Source organism: Hypanus sabinus, chromosome 1 (assembly GCF_030144855.1).
Source record: "Hypanus sabinus isolate sHypSab1 chromosome 1, sHypSab1.hap1, whole genome shotgun sequence".
NCBI classification, from domain to species: domain Eukaryota; kingdom Metazoa; phylum Chordata; class Chondrichthyes; order Myliobatiformes; family Dasyatidae; genus Hypanus; species Hypanus sabinus.
The window spans coordinates 202,790,941-202,806,296 of NC_082706.1; the positions used below are offsets into that span (position 1 = coordinate 202,790,941).

General features: G+C 38.3%; 1 protein-coding gene across 2 annotated transcripts in view; it reads left to right on the forward strand.

The window, feature by feature from the left end:
• LOC132401993 (upstream-binding protein 1-like) overlaps window positions 1-15,356 on the forward strand; it is a 98,270-nt gene that overhangs the window by 60,569 nt on the left and 22,345 nt on the right. Inside the window, exons 8-12 of one of the 2 annotated variants that reach the window (XM_059984415.1) lie at window positions 372-479; window positions 9,373-9,470; window positions 9,619-9,673; window positions 14,205-14,298; window positions 14,845-14,935. In XM_059984415.1, the coding sequence (XP_059840398.1) occupies window positions 372-479; window positions 9,373-9,470; window positions 9,619-9,673; window positions 14,205-14,298; window positions 14,845-14,935 (446 nt within the window). The remainder of the gene's footprint in view (window positions 1-371; window positions 480-9,372; window positions 9,471-9,618; window positions 9,674-14,204; window positions 14,299-14,844; window positions 14,936-15,356) is intronic. The other variant, XM_059984425.1, reaches the window with a different exon arrangement.

The window sequence follows — 15,356 nt, forward strand, 5'->3', positions numbered from 1 at the left end:
TGTTAATGTCTTTAGAACTTTGACGTGAAATTTTTAAGTTAAGATCTGTAAACTTAGTGTAAGTTTTTTTTTGTATTTTAAGTGGATGTTCAGGATGTTTGGATTGTTTTACATGTAATTATGCCACTGTGAAGTCAGCTATTGGCAAAATAGTATTTCTTTCATTGAGACAGGAATTCCTTGACAGTTGTAGACGATATAGAGAGATTTGATTCATAGCATCAGAAGCATAAATAGAAGGTCTAGAAAGATTCTCTTTTCTATATGAAAATCGAATTTAAAACAATTGTGTTAAAGAAATGCTTACACTGCTAGGTGTTGTGCTCATGATGTACTGTATAAATTGATACTAGTCTTTGGTGTCTGTCCAGATGAGACTTGAGCCTATTATTGAAGATGCACTTGAACATGAGCAGAAAAAGTCCACCAAGCGGACTTTGCCAGCAGACTGCGGTGATTCTCTGGCAAAGCGAGGCAGTGTAAGGACTTCTGCTTACCTTTTTGTTGTACAAGATGGCTTGTGCAAGAATACAATCAAAGTGTTAGATATAGGATTATGTTTTATAGTCACGTAACATTTAACAGTGAAAGGACGTACTTTGGATGTTTTAATGTAAAATTTTCAATTTAACGTCCTTAACTCTCCTAAATCTAACACCTGATACAGAAGCTCTTAATTCCTCAAAGGCCACAAAAATGTCTGTTTAATATGAATTGTCTTAATTTTCATATTTTAAACTGCCTGCCAATTTGAGCACTTGCAACAATAGTTGAGATAAAAATGTACAGGGGGAAATTACTATTTGAGGATTTATTGAAAATTTATACATTGTATTATTATCTCCCCTCCACATCCCCCAAAAATGTTTTGTATCAAGATTAATATATACTTTGGTTTTTGTGGCCTAAATTACTGAAACATTTTGCATAATTTAACAAGTGAATAGTAGATTAATTCAAACTTCTAATTTGTTACAAAGAATTTGTTCAACTTGGGGTTTTCCTTTGCTTTTTTTGCCTTTTGTCTTTCTTGCCTTTTTGAAATGCTGTTAGCTGTTTATGCTGTTAATACTTTTCTATCCCAGAGTAGCAGAAATGTCCTTTGCACAGATGCAAAGAGTATATAAATAATTTTTCGAGGGATGTTTGTTAATTTTGGAAGTATATGTATAATTATTCCATATTCTCCTTTCATAGAGAATTTAAAACTTGCTTGACTGCATTCTCTAGGTTTCAAATCACTTTTAACACAAAGCATTATTTTAAGTGTCTGGAAATAACATTTTTGTCAGTTTGCGAAGTTCTTGAAAAGATCAAAGTTTGTAGGAGTGAGATATAGTAGCTTAATATTTATTTCACAAGTTACACCTATGGACCATAAAATTCAATGCCAATGTAGAAAATTAAATTTAATAATTTTTGTGCCTAAAGTTTACTATGATAGGAGTTAACATCAATAGTTCACGAAACTCCTATTCTGCATGTGATTTCAGTCATTCATTCGATGGCTGATTCCTTGGGGTAACAACTAATGGGTTATTGAAATATTGTTTTGCTCCAGGTCATTCTCTGGCCTGCTGTTATCACTTGAGAAGGGATTTTTTTTAAAGTGGAAACTAACTACATACATGTTCCAGCCTTAAGATGTTTGGGAAGCTTAATGTTCACATCAGGTTCTTCAAAGTCACACATTTTGGCTGAATTTTTAGAACTTGGAACAGAACTTCAAAATAACACAGCTAAAAGGGCAAAGGGTGTCTATGTATTTTAGGAATTAAGTTCACAGTCTGTTTGAATACACTTGTGGTTTTCCTAGATTAATTAATGTCTACTTCAGAACACCTAGTCAGAGCATGTTGAAGTAGAACTCATTGGCAGAGCAGTCTGCCACAACGCTCGCACCTGTATCCTAAGCAGTTTTGCTCATATTTGTTAAAATGATCAGCTAAAATTATAGCAGACAACAAAGAAATGGAACATAATTGGAAACTGAATGAGCAAGGCAACTTTGCAACCCAACAGGACAACAATGCAAACAGGGCGCTTAATTGTGCTGAAAATTAGTATTTAAAGAAAAGCCCTGAGATGGAGAGTGCAGTAAAGGGGGTAAATTTAACCTTAGTTTGAGAAATAGAAAAACAGGCGTGAAGAAGGATAAAGAGGATAAGAGGTATAGATCGAGTAGACAGCCAGTCTTTTTTCTAGAGCAGAAATAACTAGTACAAGGGGCGAGTACAACCTTAAAGTGTTGGGAGGAACGTAGATGGGGACTACAAAGGAAGTCACAGAGGCTGGTAGGTGCATGAAATGCCCTGCAAGGTGTGGTGGTAGAGGAAGATGCATTAGGAACATTTAAGAGGCTCTTAGATAGGCACATGGATGATAGACAAGTGAATGGCTATATGAGAAGTAAGTATTAGATTGACCTTAGATAGGTTAAAGAACCAGTATAATATCATGGGCTGAAGGATCTGTACTATTCTTTGTTCTAAAAGGGAAAGTAATCAATTTTCACCTTTCCTCCAAAACTTCACAGTTGAGGGAATGAGATTTCATATGTCGTTTTTGATGCAAAAGGGATCAATTGAAAATCTTTAACACCTACTGTGTAAAGCTATGTATACTTGTGATGACATTGTATTTGAGTTTAATGATCAAGATCGCAAAAAAGATGAAAAACAATCATTTTCATAAACTTACTGGGAAACCGATATAATTTAAATGGAAGTGGGTTTGCACTTAACTATGCAGCTGGTCCTTGGCCTTAAATGAAGTGTCATTAGTCTTCCTGTTATTTTGGCAGCATATTCTGGACCAATGGTTTAAGTCTGGCTGGTCCAGGCCTTCAGTGTGCAGTAAAATCAATTCTCTACCACTCAGCAGCCTCAAGTTTTATCCTGAAAATGTGAAATGTGAGGCTGGGCACTTGTCTACCTGAAATTTTAAGGACTAGAAAATAAATTGGTTTACTGCTTGGGGTGAATAATGCAGATTAGAAAGAAAAATGAGTGAAAACATCAGAAATAGAGAAACATGCAAGAAAAATATTTAAAAGTCTCAAATATTACAATGAATAGATATAGTTCAAATCATGCTTCTTGTCATAATTGGCATTGCATTTAAAAGCAGGTCCTTAAAAAGCTACTTGCTCTTTTTCTTTAAAAATGCACTAATATTTTACTGTGGAGTTAATGTGAGAGAAAAAAAAATGAAGTTGTTGCTTGCGACTGAGAGTGAGGGAAGTGTTTGAGCAGAGAAAAGTGATCAGACAGTGATGATTTGTGACTAGTGAATTTGAATTGCATGTTCCATCATGAACATGCTAGTTTGCTTCAGCAAGATTTGGCACAATGTTTTGGGCTGGGTTATTAAACTGAACAACTTTGGCCTCATCTCAAGTCATTTTTAAACGGTTGTTGCAACTACAGTTTCTTTGGCATAATTCATTTTAATTGTACTTCTGGAGGCCTAATTGAGAGAATTCCAGACGTTAATATTGCTGTAGAAAAGCAATGTTGTGTTCCCATTGCTCTCCTTTTTAAGCTGCATTATCTTAGCTTTAACATGGAACCATAACTAATGACAATCTACACAAAGTAAAATATATCATTATTAAAGAGACAATTCCTCATTTTGTCATTATCATGAGAAACACTGGTGTTCATTGGACCCTGGTCTGACAATTCCATGCTGATGTTTTTTTGCCTATGTTCGCCATTGCCCTTTGCCAACATTAGTTCTGTGTTCTCTTTCTCACCCACTTAAGTGCCTGTCCTGATGTCAATTTTGGTTGTATCTGACTCCTCCACCTCTCCTGGCAACAGGTTACAGACAGCAGAGTTTAGAATGGATGATGTTTATAGCTAACAATATCCTCAGCACACAGCAGGATAATCTTTATCTCAGGTATTGTGAATCTGATATTGCCTTGTTTTTCACTCAATGGGGAGGAGAAAAAGTCTGAAGGGACCACAGATGCTGGAATCTGGAGCATAAAGCAAACTGCCGGAGGAACTCAGATTAAGGGTCTTGGTCCACAAAGTCTGCTGTACTCTTTTCTGTAGATGCTGCCTGGCCTCCTGAGTTCTTCCAGCATTTTCTGTGCATTGCTTAAATTTCCAGCATCTACAGATTCCTCCATTTTGTGCTAGAGGAATTCAGCAGGTTGACTAGCATCTGTGAAGGCAAATGTGCAGTTGACTTTCAGGTTTAGACGCTCCCTCAGAACTGAGGGTGTGGGGGAATACCAGTAAAAAGCAGGAGGTTTAAGGGAGGGGCTGGCAGGCGATAGGTGGAATCAGCTAAGGGGGAAGATGATAAACAGGTGGAGCCAGATGGGACAGGGAAGAGGTTGAGGTAGAGATAGCGACTGAATAGTTGAAAGTAGAGATATGAGGCCATAGAAACTGGAATCTGTAAACGGAACTAAGATTCAAATTGCATTTATTATCAAGTAATGTATAAAGTATACGATCTGGAGATTTGTTTGCTGACAATAACAAGGCAAGGAACCTGAAAGCACCCAATTAAAAAAAAGACCAGTGCTGTTCCAGCCCCCCCCCCCCCCCCCGCCAGTGCTCACAGAGAAAGAGGGGAAAAATTCCACAAAACAAATCATATAAACAATAAAAGCGAGCATTCCGAACCAGGTCCTTGGATCCGTATCCGTGGAGTGGCCTGGATTAGGCTCAAAGCCTTAGTGTGCAGTACAAAATAGTAGATCATAAGATACAGGAGCAAAATGATGCCATTTGGCCCATCGAGTCAGCTCCGCCATTTCATCACCCCTCATTATTCTTAATTCCAGTGAATACAGCCCCAGAGCCATCAGATGTTCTTCATATGACAAGCCATTCAATCCTAGAATAATTTTCGTTAACCTTTGAACCCAGTCTCAGCACATCCTTTCTAAGACGAGGGGCCCAAACCTGCTCACACTACTTCAAGTGAGGCCTCACCAGTGCTTTATAAAGTCTCAACATTACATTCTTGCTTTTATATTCTAATCCTCTTGAAATGCATGCTAACATTGCTTTCACCTTCCCCACCACAGTCAAAACCTGCAAATTAACCTTTAGGAAATCGTGCATAAGGACTTGCACGTCCCTTTATACCTGAGTTTTTTTAAATATTTTCTCTCAATTTAGAAAATAGTCAACTCTTTATTTTCTTTTACTAAAGTGCCTGACCATACACTTCCCAACACTGTATTTCATTTGCCATTTCTTTGCCTATTCTGCTAATGTGTCTTGCATTTGTCTGTAGTCTGTCTACTTCCTCAAAACTATCTGCTGCTCCATCAATCTTTGTATTGTCTGAATACTTTTCTACAAGGCCATCAATTCCATCATCCAAATCATTGACATATAATATAAAAAGAATCAGTCCCAACACAGATCCCTGTGGAACACCACCAGCAGCTAGCCAGAATAGGCTTCCTTCATTCCTACTCTTTGCCTCCTGCCAATCAGCCGCTGCTTTATCCAACTAGAATCTTTCCAGTAATACAATGGTCTTGTAGTTTGTTAAGCAACCTCGTGTGGCACCTTGTCAAAAGCCTTCTGAAAATCCAAGTATACAGCATCAACTGATTTTCCTTTGCCTATCCTGCGTGTTATTTCTTCAAAGAATTCCAACAGATTTGTCAGGTAAGCTTTTCAAACACAAGGAAGTTCAAAGTGCTTTACATAGAACAAGATATAAAAATTAAACATGAAATTTCAGATGCTATATAAGAGAATAAGATCACACGAAAATAGATATATAGTAACTAAAAGCTGCTTCATCATGTTTAGTTTTGACCCTGGGGACAGTAAGCAGACCTGCCCCAGATGATCGGAGATCCAAGTACCCTGAACCCTCATCCTTTAATACTCGACTCCAACATCTTCCCAACAACTGAGGTCAGACTAACTTGCTTACAGCTTCCTTTCTTCTGCCTCTCTCCCTTCTTGAAGAGTGAAAGAACATTTGCCATTTTCCAGTCTCTGGAACTGCTCTAGAATCTAATGATTCTTGAAAGATCATCACTAATGCCTCCATGATCTCTTCAGTCACCTCTTTCACAAGTGGTAACTTTGTGCATTTCATTCCCCCTGACATCTGGAGCTTCCACAGTGAAAACTTATGCAAAGTACTTAATCATTTTGTCCGCCATTTTGTTGTTCCTATTACTACCTTTCCAGCAGTGTGATATCCATTCTTACCTCTTTTTTATACTTAGTCTGTCCGAAGAAACTTTTAAGTATCCTCTTTAATGTCATTGGCTAGCTTACTTTAATATTCCATCTTTCCCTTAATGACTTTTTTAGCTGCCTTTTAAAAGCTTCCCAATCCTCTAACTTCCCACTAATGTTTGCTCTATTACATGCCCTCACTTTGACTTTTAAGTTGGCTTTGACTTCTCTTTTTAGACATAGTTGAGTTATCTTTCCTTTAGAATACTTCCTCCTCTTTGGGATGTATATTTTCTTTACCTTCCGAATTGCTTCCAGAAATTCCAGCCATTGCTGCTGTGGTGTCATCCCTGCCATTGTTCTTTTCCAATCAATTCTGGCCAACATCTCTCTCATTCTTCCGTAATTCCCTTTCCTCAACTGTAATACAAATAACCTGAGCAGGGCAAATTGGTGCAAAGTTAGCAGTGGGGATGGGTAGTGGACTGTAAGGAGAGAAAGGAACATGGCGAGTGTGGATTATCCAAAAGTAGAAGCTTTATTAATACCACCATTGGGTTGTGGGCTACACAGGCGGATTATGAACTGCTCTTAGGCAGAGGAGGGTAGGGAATCGGAAGTTGTCAAAATAGTGCAGAGTATGAGAGATGCCATGGATGTAGCAGAGAGGGCAACTGGACAAGTAGTTTTGAAATAGAGTTGAGGTATAAGGAGAAAAATCCAGTTAGGATCTTCTGTGTCTGTAAAGATGTTTTCATTTGTTTTAGGGTTAGGAAATTGTGTTGAAGAGAAAATGGATCCAGGTGAGGGAAAAGGAAGAAAAATTTGCACTAGTCATTTGAAAACTGTTTTCTTAAGCTGAATTGGATTGGAGCCTATAGTGGACCATTGAAAATTTGCTTTATAGAAGGAAAATATTTGTTCTGGCCAGATAGAATGTGTTGCTGAGAAACTTCTTTGGAGAATATTGCAAAGTATGCAGTCTTTTATGACTTTGCTCCTCTGTTCAACAGTGATCTTGGGTGGTAGTTTGTGGTAGTTAAGTGTTCAGGTCTCATTCCACGGCTTTGCATAATGTCATGCCTGCCACAGAATCAGTGAAGTGCTGTATTTTGAGTTGGTGGTTTAAAATCTCATTCACGTAGGTCAGTGCGAAAAGGTTCCATGGCAATGTCAGGGAGTTTTTCCTCATTCCTTGCCGATCATGTCATCTTTCAACCAGCATAAGCATAAAGAAATTGACTGTTAAATCTTAATTGTTGTCTGCAGTTCCCATGTGCCTAAATAGACTCGTGCATATCTCTGTGCTATTGGCTGTAACTGAAAGTCATGTACTGATTTTTACAGTAGTTTGTTTTATTGGGAAACTTTTGGAATGACCCCTCTCATTGATTTCTGCAAAACTTTTCTATTCACTAAGACAAAAATCTATGAATGCTGCAAAATACAAGAGATAGAGTTTAAGAGTCGCGATGTAATGATGCAGCTCTATAAAACTCTGGTTAGGCCACACTTGGAGTACTGTGTCCAGTTCTGATCGCCTCACTATAGGAAGGATGTGGAAGCATTGGAAAGGGTACAGAGGAGATTTACCCGGATGCTGCCTGGTTTAGAGAGTATGGATAATGATCAGAGATTAAGGGAGCTAGGGCTTTGCTCTTTGGAGAGGAGGATGAGAGGAGACATGATAGAGGTGTACAAGATATTAAGGGGAATAGATAGAGTGGATAGCCAGCACCTCTTCCCCAGGGCACCACTGCTCAGTACATGGCTTTAAGGTAAGGGAGGGAAGTTCAAGGGTGATATTAGAGGAAGATTTTTTACTCAGAGAGTGGTTGATGCGTGGAATGCACTGCCTGAGTCAGTGGTGGAGGCAGATACACCAGTGAATTTTAAGAGACTACTAGACAGATATATGGAGGAATTTAAGGTGGGGGGGGGGGTATATGGGAGGCAGGGTTCGAGGGTTGGCACAACATTGTGGGCCGAAGGGCCTGTAATGTGCTGTACTATTCTATGTTTTATGTAAAATTTTTGTTTGAATCCCCAAGTTAAATCCAGGGGATTGGAGCATTTGCTTTGATCTAGCAATTTCCCTTAATCACAACATCAGAACATTCCCTGACTCTGGATGTGAGTATTTGCTTCTTGTGATAATGATGGGAATATCCAAATTCACTTCAGAAAGGAGTCATGAAAGTGAAAGGCAGCATTCTATCCCTGGGGCATCTTCGCTTTCTGTTTTGGCAAGCTGAAAGAACAGTTATGTATCTGAATAATAATTGCTTAGTTAGCTTATGGTACAGTTTAACTGATCTTGTAATATTCTCAATAGTTTGTCTGTAATATTGGCTGAAATCATCTTTCCCTTGAGCATTGATATTTTTGTTCACAGCTTCTGTCCTGCACTGTGCAGTATTTCAAGTTTAAGTTTATTGTCATCGACTGTACATATATACAACCAAACAAAACAATGTTCCTCTGGACCATGGTGCACCCACAAAATAAATATCACATATCAGCACATAAAGCAAAATATTACCACAAATAAGTTAATAAAATAGAAAAGATAATTCAGTGTATATAGTGCACAGCATAGGTAAAGAGTGAACAGTACTAGTACAGTAAACAGCTCACTGTCCTAGTGACGAGACCTTGGTGGTGGCAGGGTTGGGGTATTCATTGGTCTCACAGACTTGCCCATACTGGCAGTCCTAGTTCTAATGCTCCTGTACCACCTTCCTGACAGTAGTGGGTCAAAAAGATTGTGAGATGGGGTGGTAGGGATCCTTAGCAATGTTTCGGGTGTTGCTAAATAATGCAAAATCATGTTTGGAAAATAAATTGCAGTATTTTCATTTCCTCAGTTTGAATTTAAGATTATGCAGATAGACCATTGTGGCATTTTATAAATATGCACCTGGCTTGCAGCATTTTATTTGTGTTGTGCATGGATAGTTTGGAATCTGCCAAGTTCATTTTGTTTTTGTATGTCATGCAGTGGCAATTTTTCATGTTATCTGCTGAAATGGGAAGATTTGTTCGGTCCATTTAGCTGACCTCAGCAACTTATCATTTGGAAATGTGTTCAATTATCAATTCTTTCCTCCCATGCACAATGCGTCAACATTTGTCCACAGCTTTCTTTAAAAATTTCAAGTTCTAACCTCATTTTTTTCCCTTCTTGATGCTGTAGTGCTCCCCTTGGCCAGACAATGCATATGTGAACAGCAGTCCTTCTGCCACTCCAGCATTTGCACCAGGGCAAGTTGGTGTTTACAGTGTTCCTGACAGGTACGGCATTGCCAGAGTAGTTTAATACACTTAATCTACAGTGGTTATTAGCCCTTTTATGCTTAATATCTCAAAATACAGATAAGGTCTTTTTTAAATAAAACGCCTGAAGTCAGAACTGCATCTCATAAATGCTGTTGTTTTTCAGTAATTCCTCTTCGCCAAATCATCAAGGAGAAGGAACGCCACAGCTTGTAGTGGAGGTATGTGACTGCACAGCAGTAAAGATTATTTCTGTGAGACCTTTAACAAAAAGAAAATATTTTTTGTTACAAAAGCTGTCTTCTCTGATTTTTGAAAACATTAACTTCGCAGCATGAAATAGATAAAGCATATGGTCTTTTTGGTTGAATTTGGAAAAGCTGCTTCCTTTACTGGCTTACCATTCTGCTATCCAGGATTGCTTTATTTGTGCAGCTGTCTACAAAGAAAAAAGATTGAGGGTGAATAACTGTTCAACTGGGAATATAACATTCTCCCAATGACTGGATTTCCTCCAGGTGCTCCACGTCACAAAAATGTAGTTAGGGTTTGGAAGTTGTGGGCATGCTATGTTGGTGCCAGAAATTTGGCAACACTTCTGTGCTACCCAGCACAATCCTCGCTGATTCGATTTGATGCAAATGAAGCATTTCACTATAAGATTCAATGTACATTGATAAATAAAGCTAATTTTCATGTTATCGAATAGTAACTATTGCACTTTTAAACATTTATTTGGTGCATGTATGAAAAATAATCTCAATTATAAATAAAATTTTGAGGATTTACTGTTCAGTTTGATGTAGGGATCTCTTTAAAGTGAAGATTTACAGTTGTTGGAATGCAGATTGCTTTTAATATCAGGCAAATGTCTATCTGTCAGGGCTCTAGCAATGATGTTTATTTAAGAGAGCAGGTGATGTGTTTCAGTTTCAAACTGTTGTGCAAAGTTTTGAATGATATCACAGAATAGCATTCCAGTAATGCCATAGAATAGTAAGTCCATTTGCTAGGTATAGTTTTCTTTCTAAAAAATGAATCGGTTTTCTTGGATTAAACTGGCTTGATTCAGCTGCTAGTTTCCAGTTAATGTAGGGGTAGTGGAACTAAATGAGGTATTTTCAGAATAACACACAAAACGCTGGATGAATTCAAGTCATGCAGCATCTATGGAAAAGAATAAATAGTATACGCAACAGGATCAAGAGAAAATCTGCAGAAGCTGGAAACCAAGCTACACACACAAAATGCTGGAGGAACTCAGCAGGCCAGGCAGCATCAAAGGAAAAGAGTACAGTCAATGTCTCAGGCTGAAACCCTTCGGCAGGACTCAAGAACAATTTGTTTCAAAATAACTTTTTCAAAGGTTTAGGGAAAAAAATGTACCAAATCATGGTCCTTCTAGGAAAAGCTTTGTTGGTGGGAAATATAAAGGTATGTGCATTATCCAAATATTTAACAATACAATGGATTCCAGTTAATTGACTACCGATTAATTGGGGCAGATGTTTATTTGGGACAAGTCCTAAAAAACAAAAACTAATTGAGATGTTGCAATGTATTTTTTGTATGAACTGTATTGTTTGATGTTATCCCCAAATTTAAATACCTGTTCTAAATCCTTTCCAAACAATGGGCCAGGATCAGAGCTGTTTCCTATGCTTTTATAAGCCAAATACTGATGAAGGGTTTCAGCCCGAAATGCCAATTGCTTCTTCCCCTCCATTGATCTGCTGAGTTCCTCTGGATTTCCAAGTTCTAAAGAATCTCTCATGTTTTGCTTTTATAAGACTTGATTTAGCTTATTCTGTTGTCTGGATTCCAGCTTACTATTATTTTCTGTTATCCGTTCGGACTTCACATGAACAGGTCTTGGTTTTGAATCATACTCTATGAAAGGCAGGTTGAAAATTAACCATCTTTTTCTCAATATATTTTTGAGATCTGGGCTTAATTACTAAGAGCAATTCTTGTTGTTCGTCTGTACCTGCTGTTGAATGTAGCAGTGAGCTGCAGCGTCGAACCATTGCAGACATTCATGTTCATGGTGATGCTCATGGGGAACTGATTTTATCCTAGCAGTAATAGAGAGACTAGCAACATATTCCTAGGTCAAGATATTATATGATTTTAAGGAAATCCTTGAACAGATATTGTACCCACGATAAATTTCTGCAGGAGAGGGTGTACAGGGGTGAGATATATCAGCTAGTTGAGTGGTGGTGCAGCAACAACCTTGCACTCAATGTCAGTAATACCAAAGAACTGGTTGTGAACTCCAGAAAGGGTAAGTTGAAGGAACACACATCAGTCCTCATAGAGGGATCAGAAGTGGAGAGAGTGAGCTGTTTCAAGTTCCTGGTTGTCAGTATCTCAGAGGATCTATCCTGGGCCAGAAATCTATCAATGCAGCTACGAAGAAGGCACAACAGTGGCTATATTTCATTAGGAGTTTGAGTTTTAGTATGTCACCAAAGAAATTTCTATAGATATACCATGGAGAGCATTCTAACAGACTGCATCACCATCTGGTATGGGGGGAAGTGTTACTGTACAGAATAAGATGTAGAGAGTGCTAAACCTGATGAACTCCATCATGGGCACTGGCCTCCATTGTATCCAGGACATCTTCAAGGAGCAATGCCTCAAAAAAGCAGCATCCATATTAAGAACCCCATCACCCATGATAAGTGTCCTCGGCAAATAACTGCAATGCATTTTGTAGATATTATACAATGCAGCCTCTTTGTACAGTGGTGGAGTGAGTGAGTGAGTGAGTGGGCTACTTTATCATGAATTGTTTTGACTGACCTTGAGTTTTGGAAGATGGACCAATTGAGCAGGTCAGGAGTATTGCATCACACTTTTAATGGATGCCATATAAATGGTGCAATGGCTCTAGTGTGGCAGGGGGTGAGTCACTTTTGTAACTCTGTTCTTTATGTGGCTGGTACAGCTAAATTTCTGGTTGATGGTTGCAAACTGAATCTCAAAGTAGGTGGTTAAACTTTCTCATAGTAGATGGTTATTGCCAGCATTTTTGTAATGCAGCTGTAGCTTGAGTGTGGTCTAGGTTTTGCCTCATGCCGGGCAAAGACTGCTTCACTTGCTGAGGAGTTGAAAGTGGAATTAAGCATGAGTGTCCATGCCTACTTGGAGGTTATTGTTGAAGTAGCTCAAGGCAATTGAACTCAGGTCAGTTCTCTGAGGAATGGCTGCAGTGATGAGCTGGGAGAACTGAGATGTAGCAATTACAAACTTACTTTTATGTGCCTCCAACATGCAAGAGAGTTTTTCACCTTGATATCTATTGTATGAAGGGAGTCCATTATCTGCCGAGGTGTCTGCAGATTTTGTTCGGTTACAGTCAATCAAAAGAACATGGCAGTATACACTGGATGAGTTCCTCTGTCAATAACTACTAGGAATTAATACACAGCTTTTTAATACTGAAATAGTATTGTCAGTATTGTAAAATTTGTTCTGTTTTTCATTTAAATGCATTATTTGTTACTCAGTGAACTGTAGTTTTCTTTTACTATCCATTGTATTGCCTGCCAGCTTCTGCATCACCCTTCTCCTTCACTGGGCATCATCCCTTTCCACTTTCAATCCCAGTGCAGATGTCAACACAAAACATCCCCGTCCCTTTGCCCCCACTAATGTTTGGCAGGTGTGGGTGGCACAGTAGTATTGTGGTTAGTATGGTGCTTTAAAATCAGTCAGAGAAATAGATCAATGTTCAGATCCTGCTGATGTCTCTAAGGAGTTTGTATGCTCTTCCATGACTGTGTGGATTTCCTCTGGGTGCTCCAGTTTCCTCCCAATTTCCAATGACTTAAAATTTCAGGTTAGTAAGTTGTGGGCATGCTGTGTTAGGACTGGAAGCATGGCTGCCCTACACAATCCTCACTAATTTAAGTCTGCAGAAGAATTCTGGCAAGTTCTCCAAGATGATTGGATTCTCCAAGGTACATAGCAGTATACCTTAGAGAATTGAGGCAGTTTTGAAGGCAAAAGGTGGTAACACCAAGTATTGATTTGACTTACTAGCAAAAGAAAATCTGCAGATGCTGGAAATCCAAGCAGCACATACAAAATGCTGGAGGAGCTCTGCAGGCCAGGCAGCATCTATGAAAAAGAGTGTAGTCGATGTTTCAGGCTGAGACCCTTCATCAGGACTGGAGAGAAGAAGAATGAGGAGTCAGTTAGAGGGGGGGAGGGGAGGAAAAAACACAAGGTGATTTGATTTAGATTTTTTTAACTGTTTACTGCTCTTTTATAGTAATGCTTTTGATATTTAGAAGCTTTTCATTTATTTTGACAGCATCATCGCTTTACAGAATGATTTTTATATGTGCTTAAGACTTTTGAACAATACTGTCCTTTGAACTTTGAGAGGGATAATAAATCAGCCATGATGGAGCAAACTCAATGGGTTGAATAGCATAATTCTGTTCCTTATATATAGCTCTTAGTTTTCTGGACTAAAACCTGAAATAGTTACAAGTGTCATGTACTGCCCTCAAAGGTTTCATTTACTTTTTGTTCTAAAATGTGCAACACATTCTAAACAAACAGTACCATATAGTATATCTGTCAAAAAAATAGGAGAAATGCTTTTCAAAGATCAGTGTTTTAATACATTCTACATATTGGTTGGGTTAGCAGCAGGAAGGTTTAATGCTGTGTCAATATATTTTGAGACCTGATTGAAATTAATAAAATTTCCTTTTCCTTCACCTACTGCAGCAACTCTGCCCGGCATCAACAATACAGGAGGCTCAGCAATGGTTGCACAAGAATCGATTCTCAACGTACACAAGATTATTTTCAAACTTCTCAGGTACTGTTTGCTGGTGTTTGCATTGCAAAAAAACTGTCGTTAAGTCACTAAAGAGTGATGCTAGCCGTTATAAATGAGACGTGAAATGGGATTTTGCGGTCCTTCTGGAACCATGTAAGAATGCAGAGTTGAGTTCCCATTCTCAACTTAATCTTAGGAAATGTTGAATGAATATCTGTTTCCCCCAATAGGAGTAGGTAGGTCAGGAATGTAGGTAGAAGGGGAGTAATTTAAAAACAAGCAACCCTAGCTCTATTCTAAGATTGAATTGCCAAAGACCAATTTGTCTGTGCCGTTGGTACTTGGATCTGAGGAGAAGGATAATAAAACAAATTGACACCAGGATTTCAATAGATGGCACAATTAATATCTCAGCTTTGAGAAGGAAGTGGAATTCTTTTTGCTTAACGCAATTACAAATAAATATCTGTAGTACCAGTGTAAGGAAACACAAAGTATATTGTTCACATCCAAGTCAAGAAATTAAAATTCTTAAACTGTGTTAAAGTCCCATAATTTGTGTGTCACTGAAGATTCTTTCCACAGGTTCTGATTTATTAAAGTTGACTCGAGATGATCTGGTCCAGATATGTGGCTCCGCTGATGGAATTAGATTGTACAATGCACTTAAAGCAAGGTAATGTTTCAGAAACCAAAAATCCTTTGCTTAAGTAGAAGATGGCAAAATCTGTTTATCTCTTGGGTTTGATTTCAAAATATCAGTGTACATGGCAATATCCACATTGTTATATATGGTAAATGTAATTAAAATCAGTACATTCTCCCTGTAATTTTGGTATGAAGCTAACAGATTTTGTATCATTCCTTATGTGTAAAATCCTTCAGTTGTTATCTGGAGTTGAAATAATTGCAACCAGATTGCTTGAGATGATTGTGAGGGTTAATCTGGGATTCACAACCCCTTTGGTTAATGGTAAGGCTCCATGTTATAAAAAAGGTTGGGAATTCCTGATCTAGAATCAGTTATTTGTCTGGGATGAACACATCCCAGGCAGAAATTGACTCCATACATTTTTAAGCTGTTCCTTGAAATTATG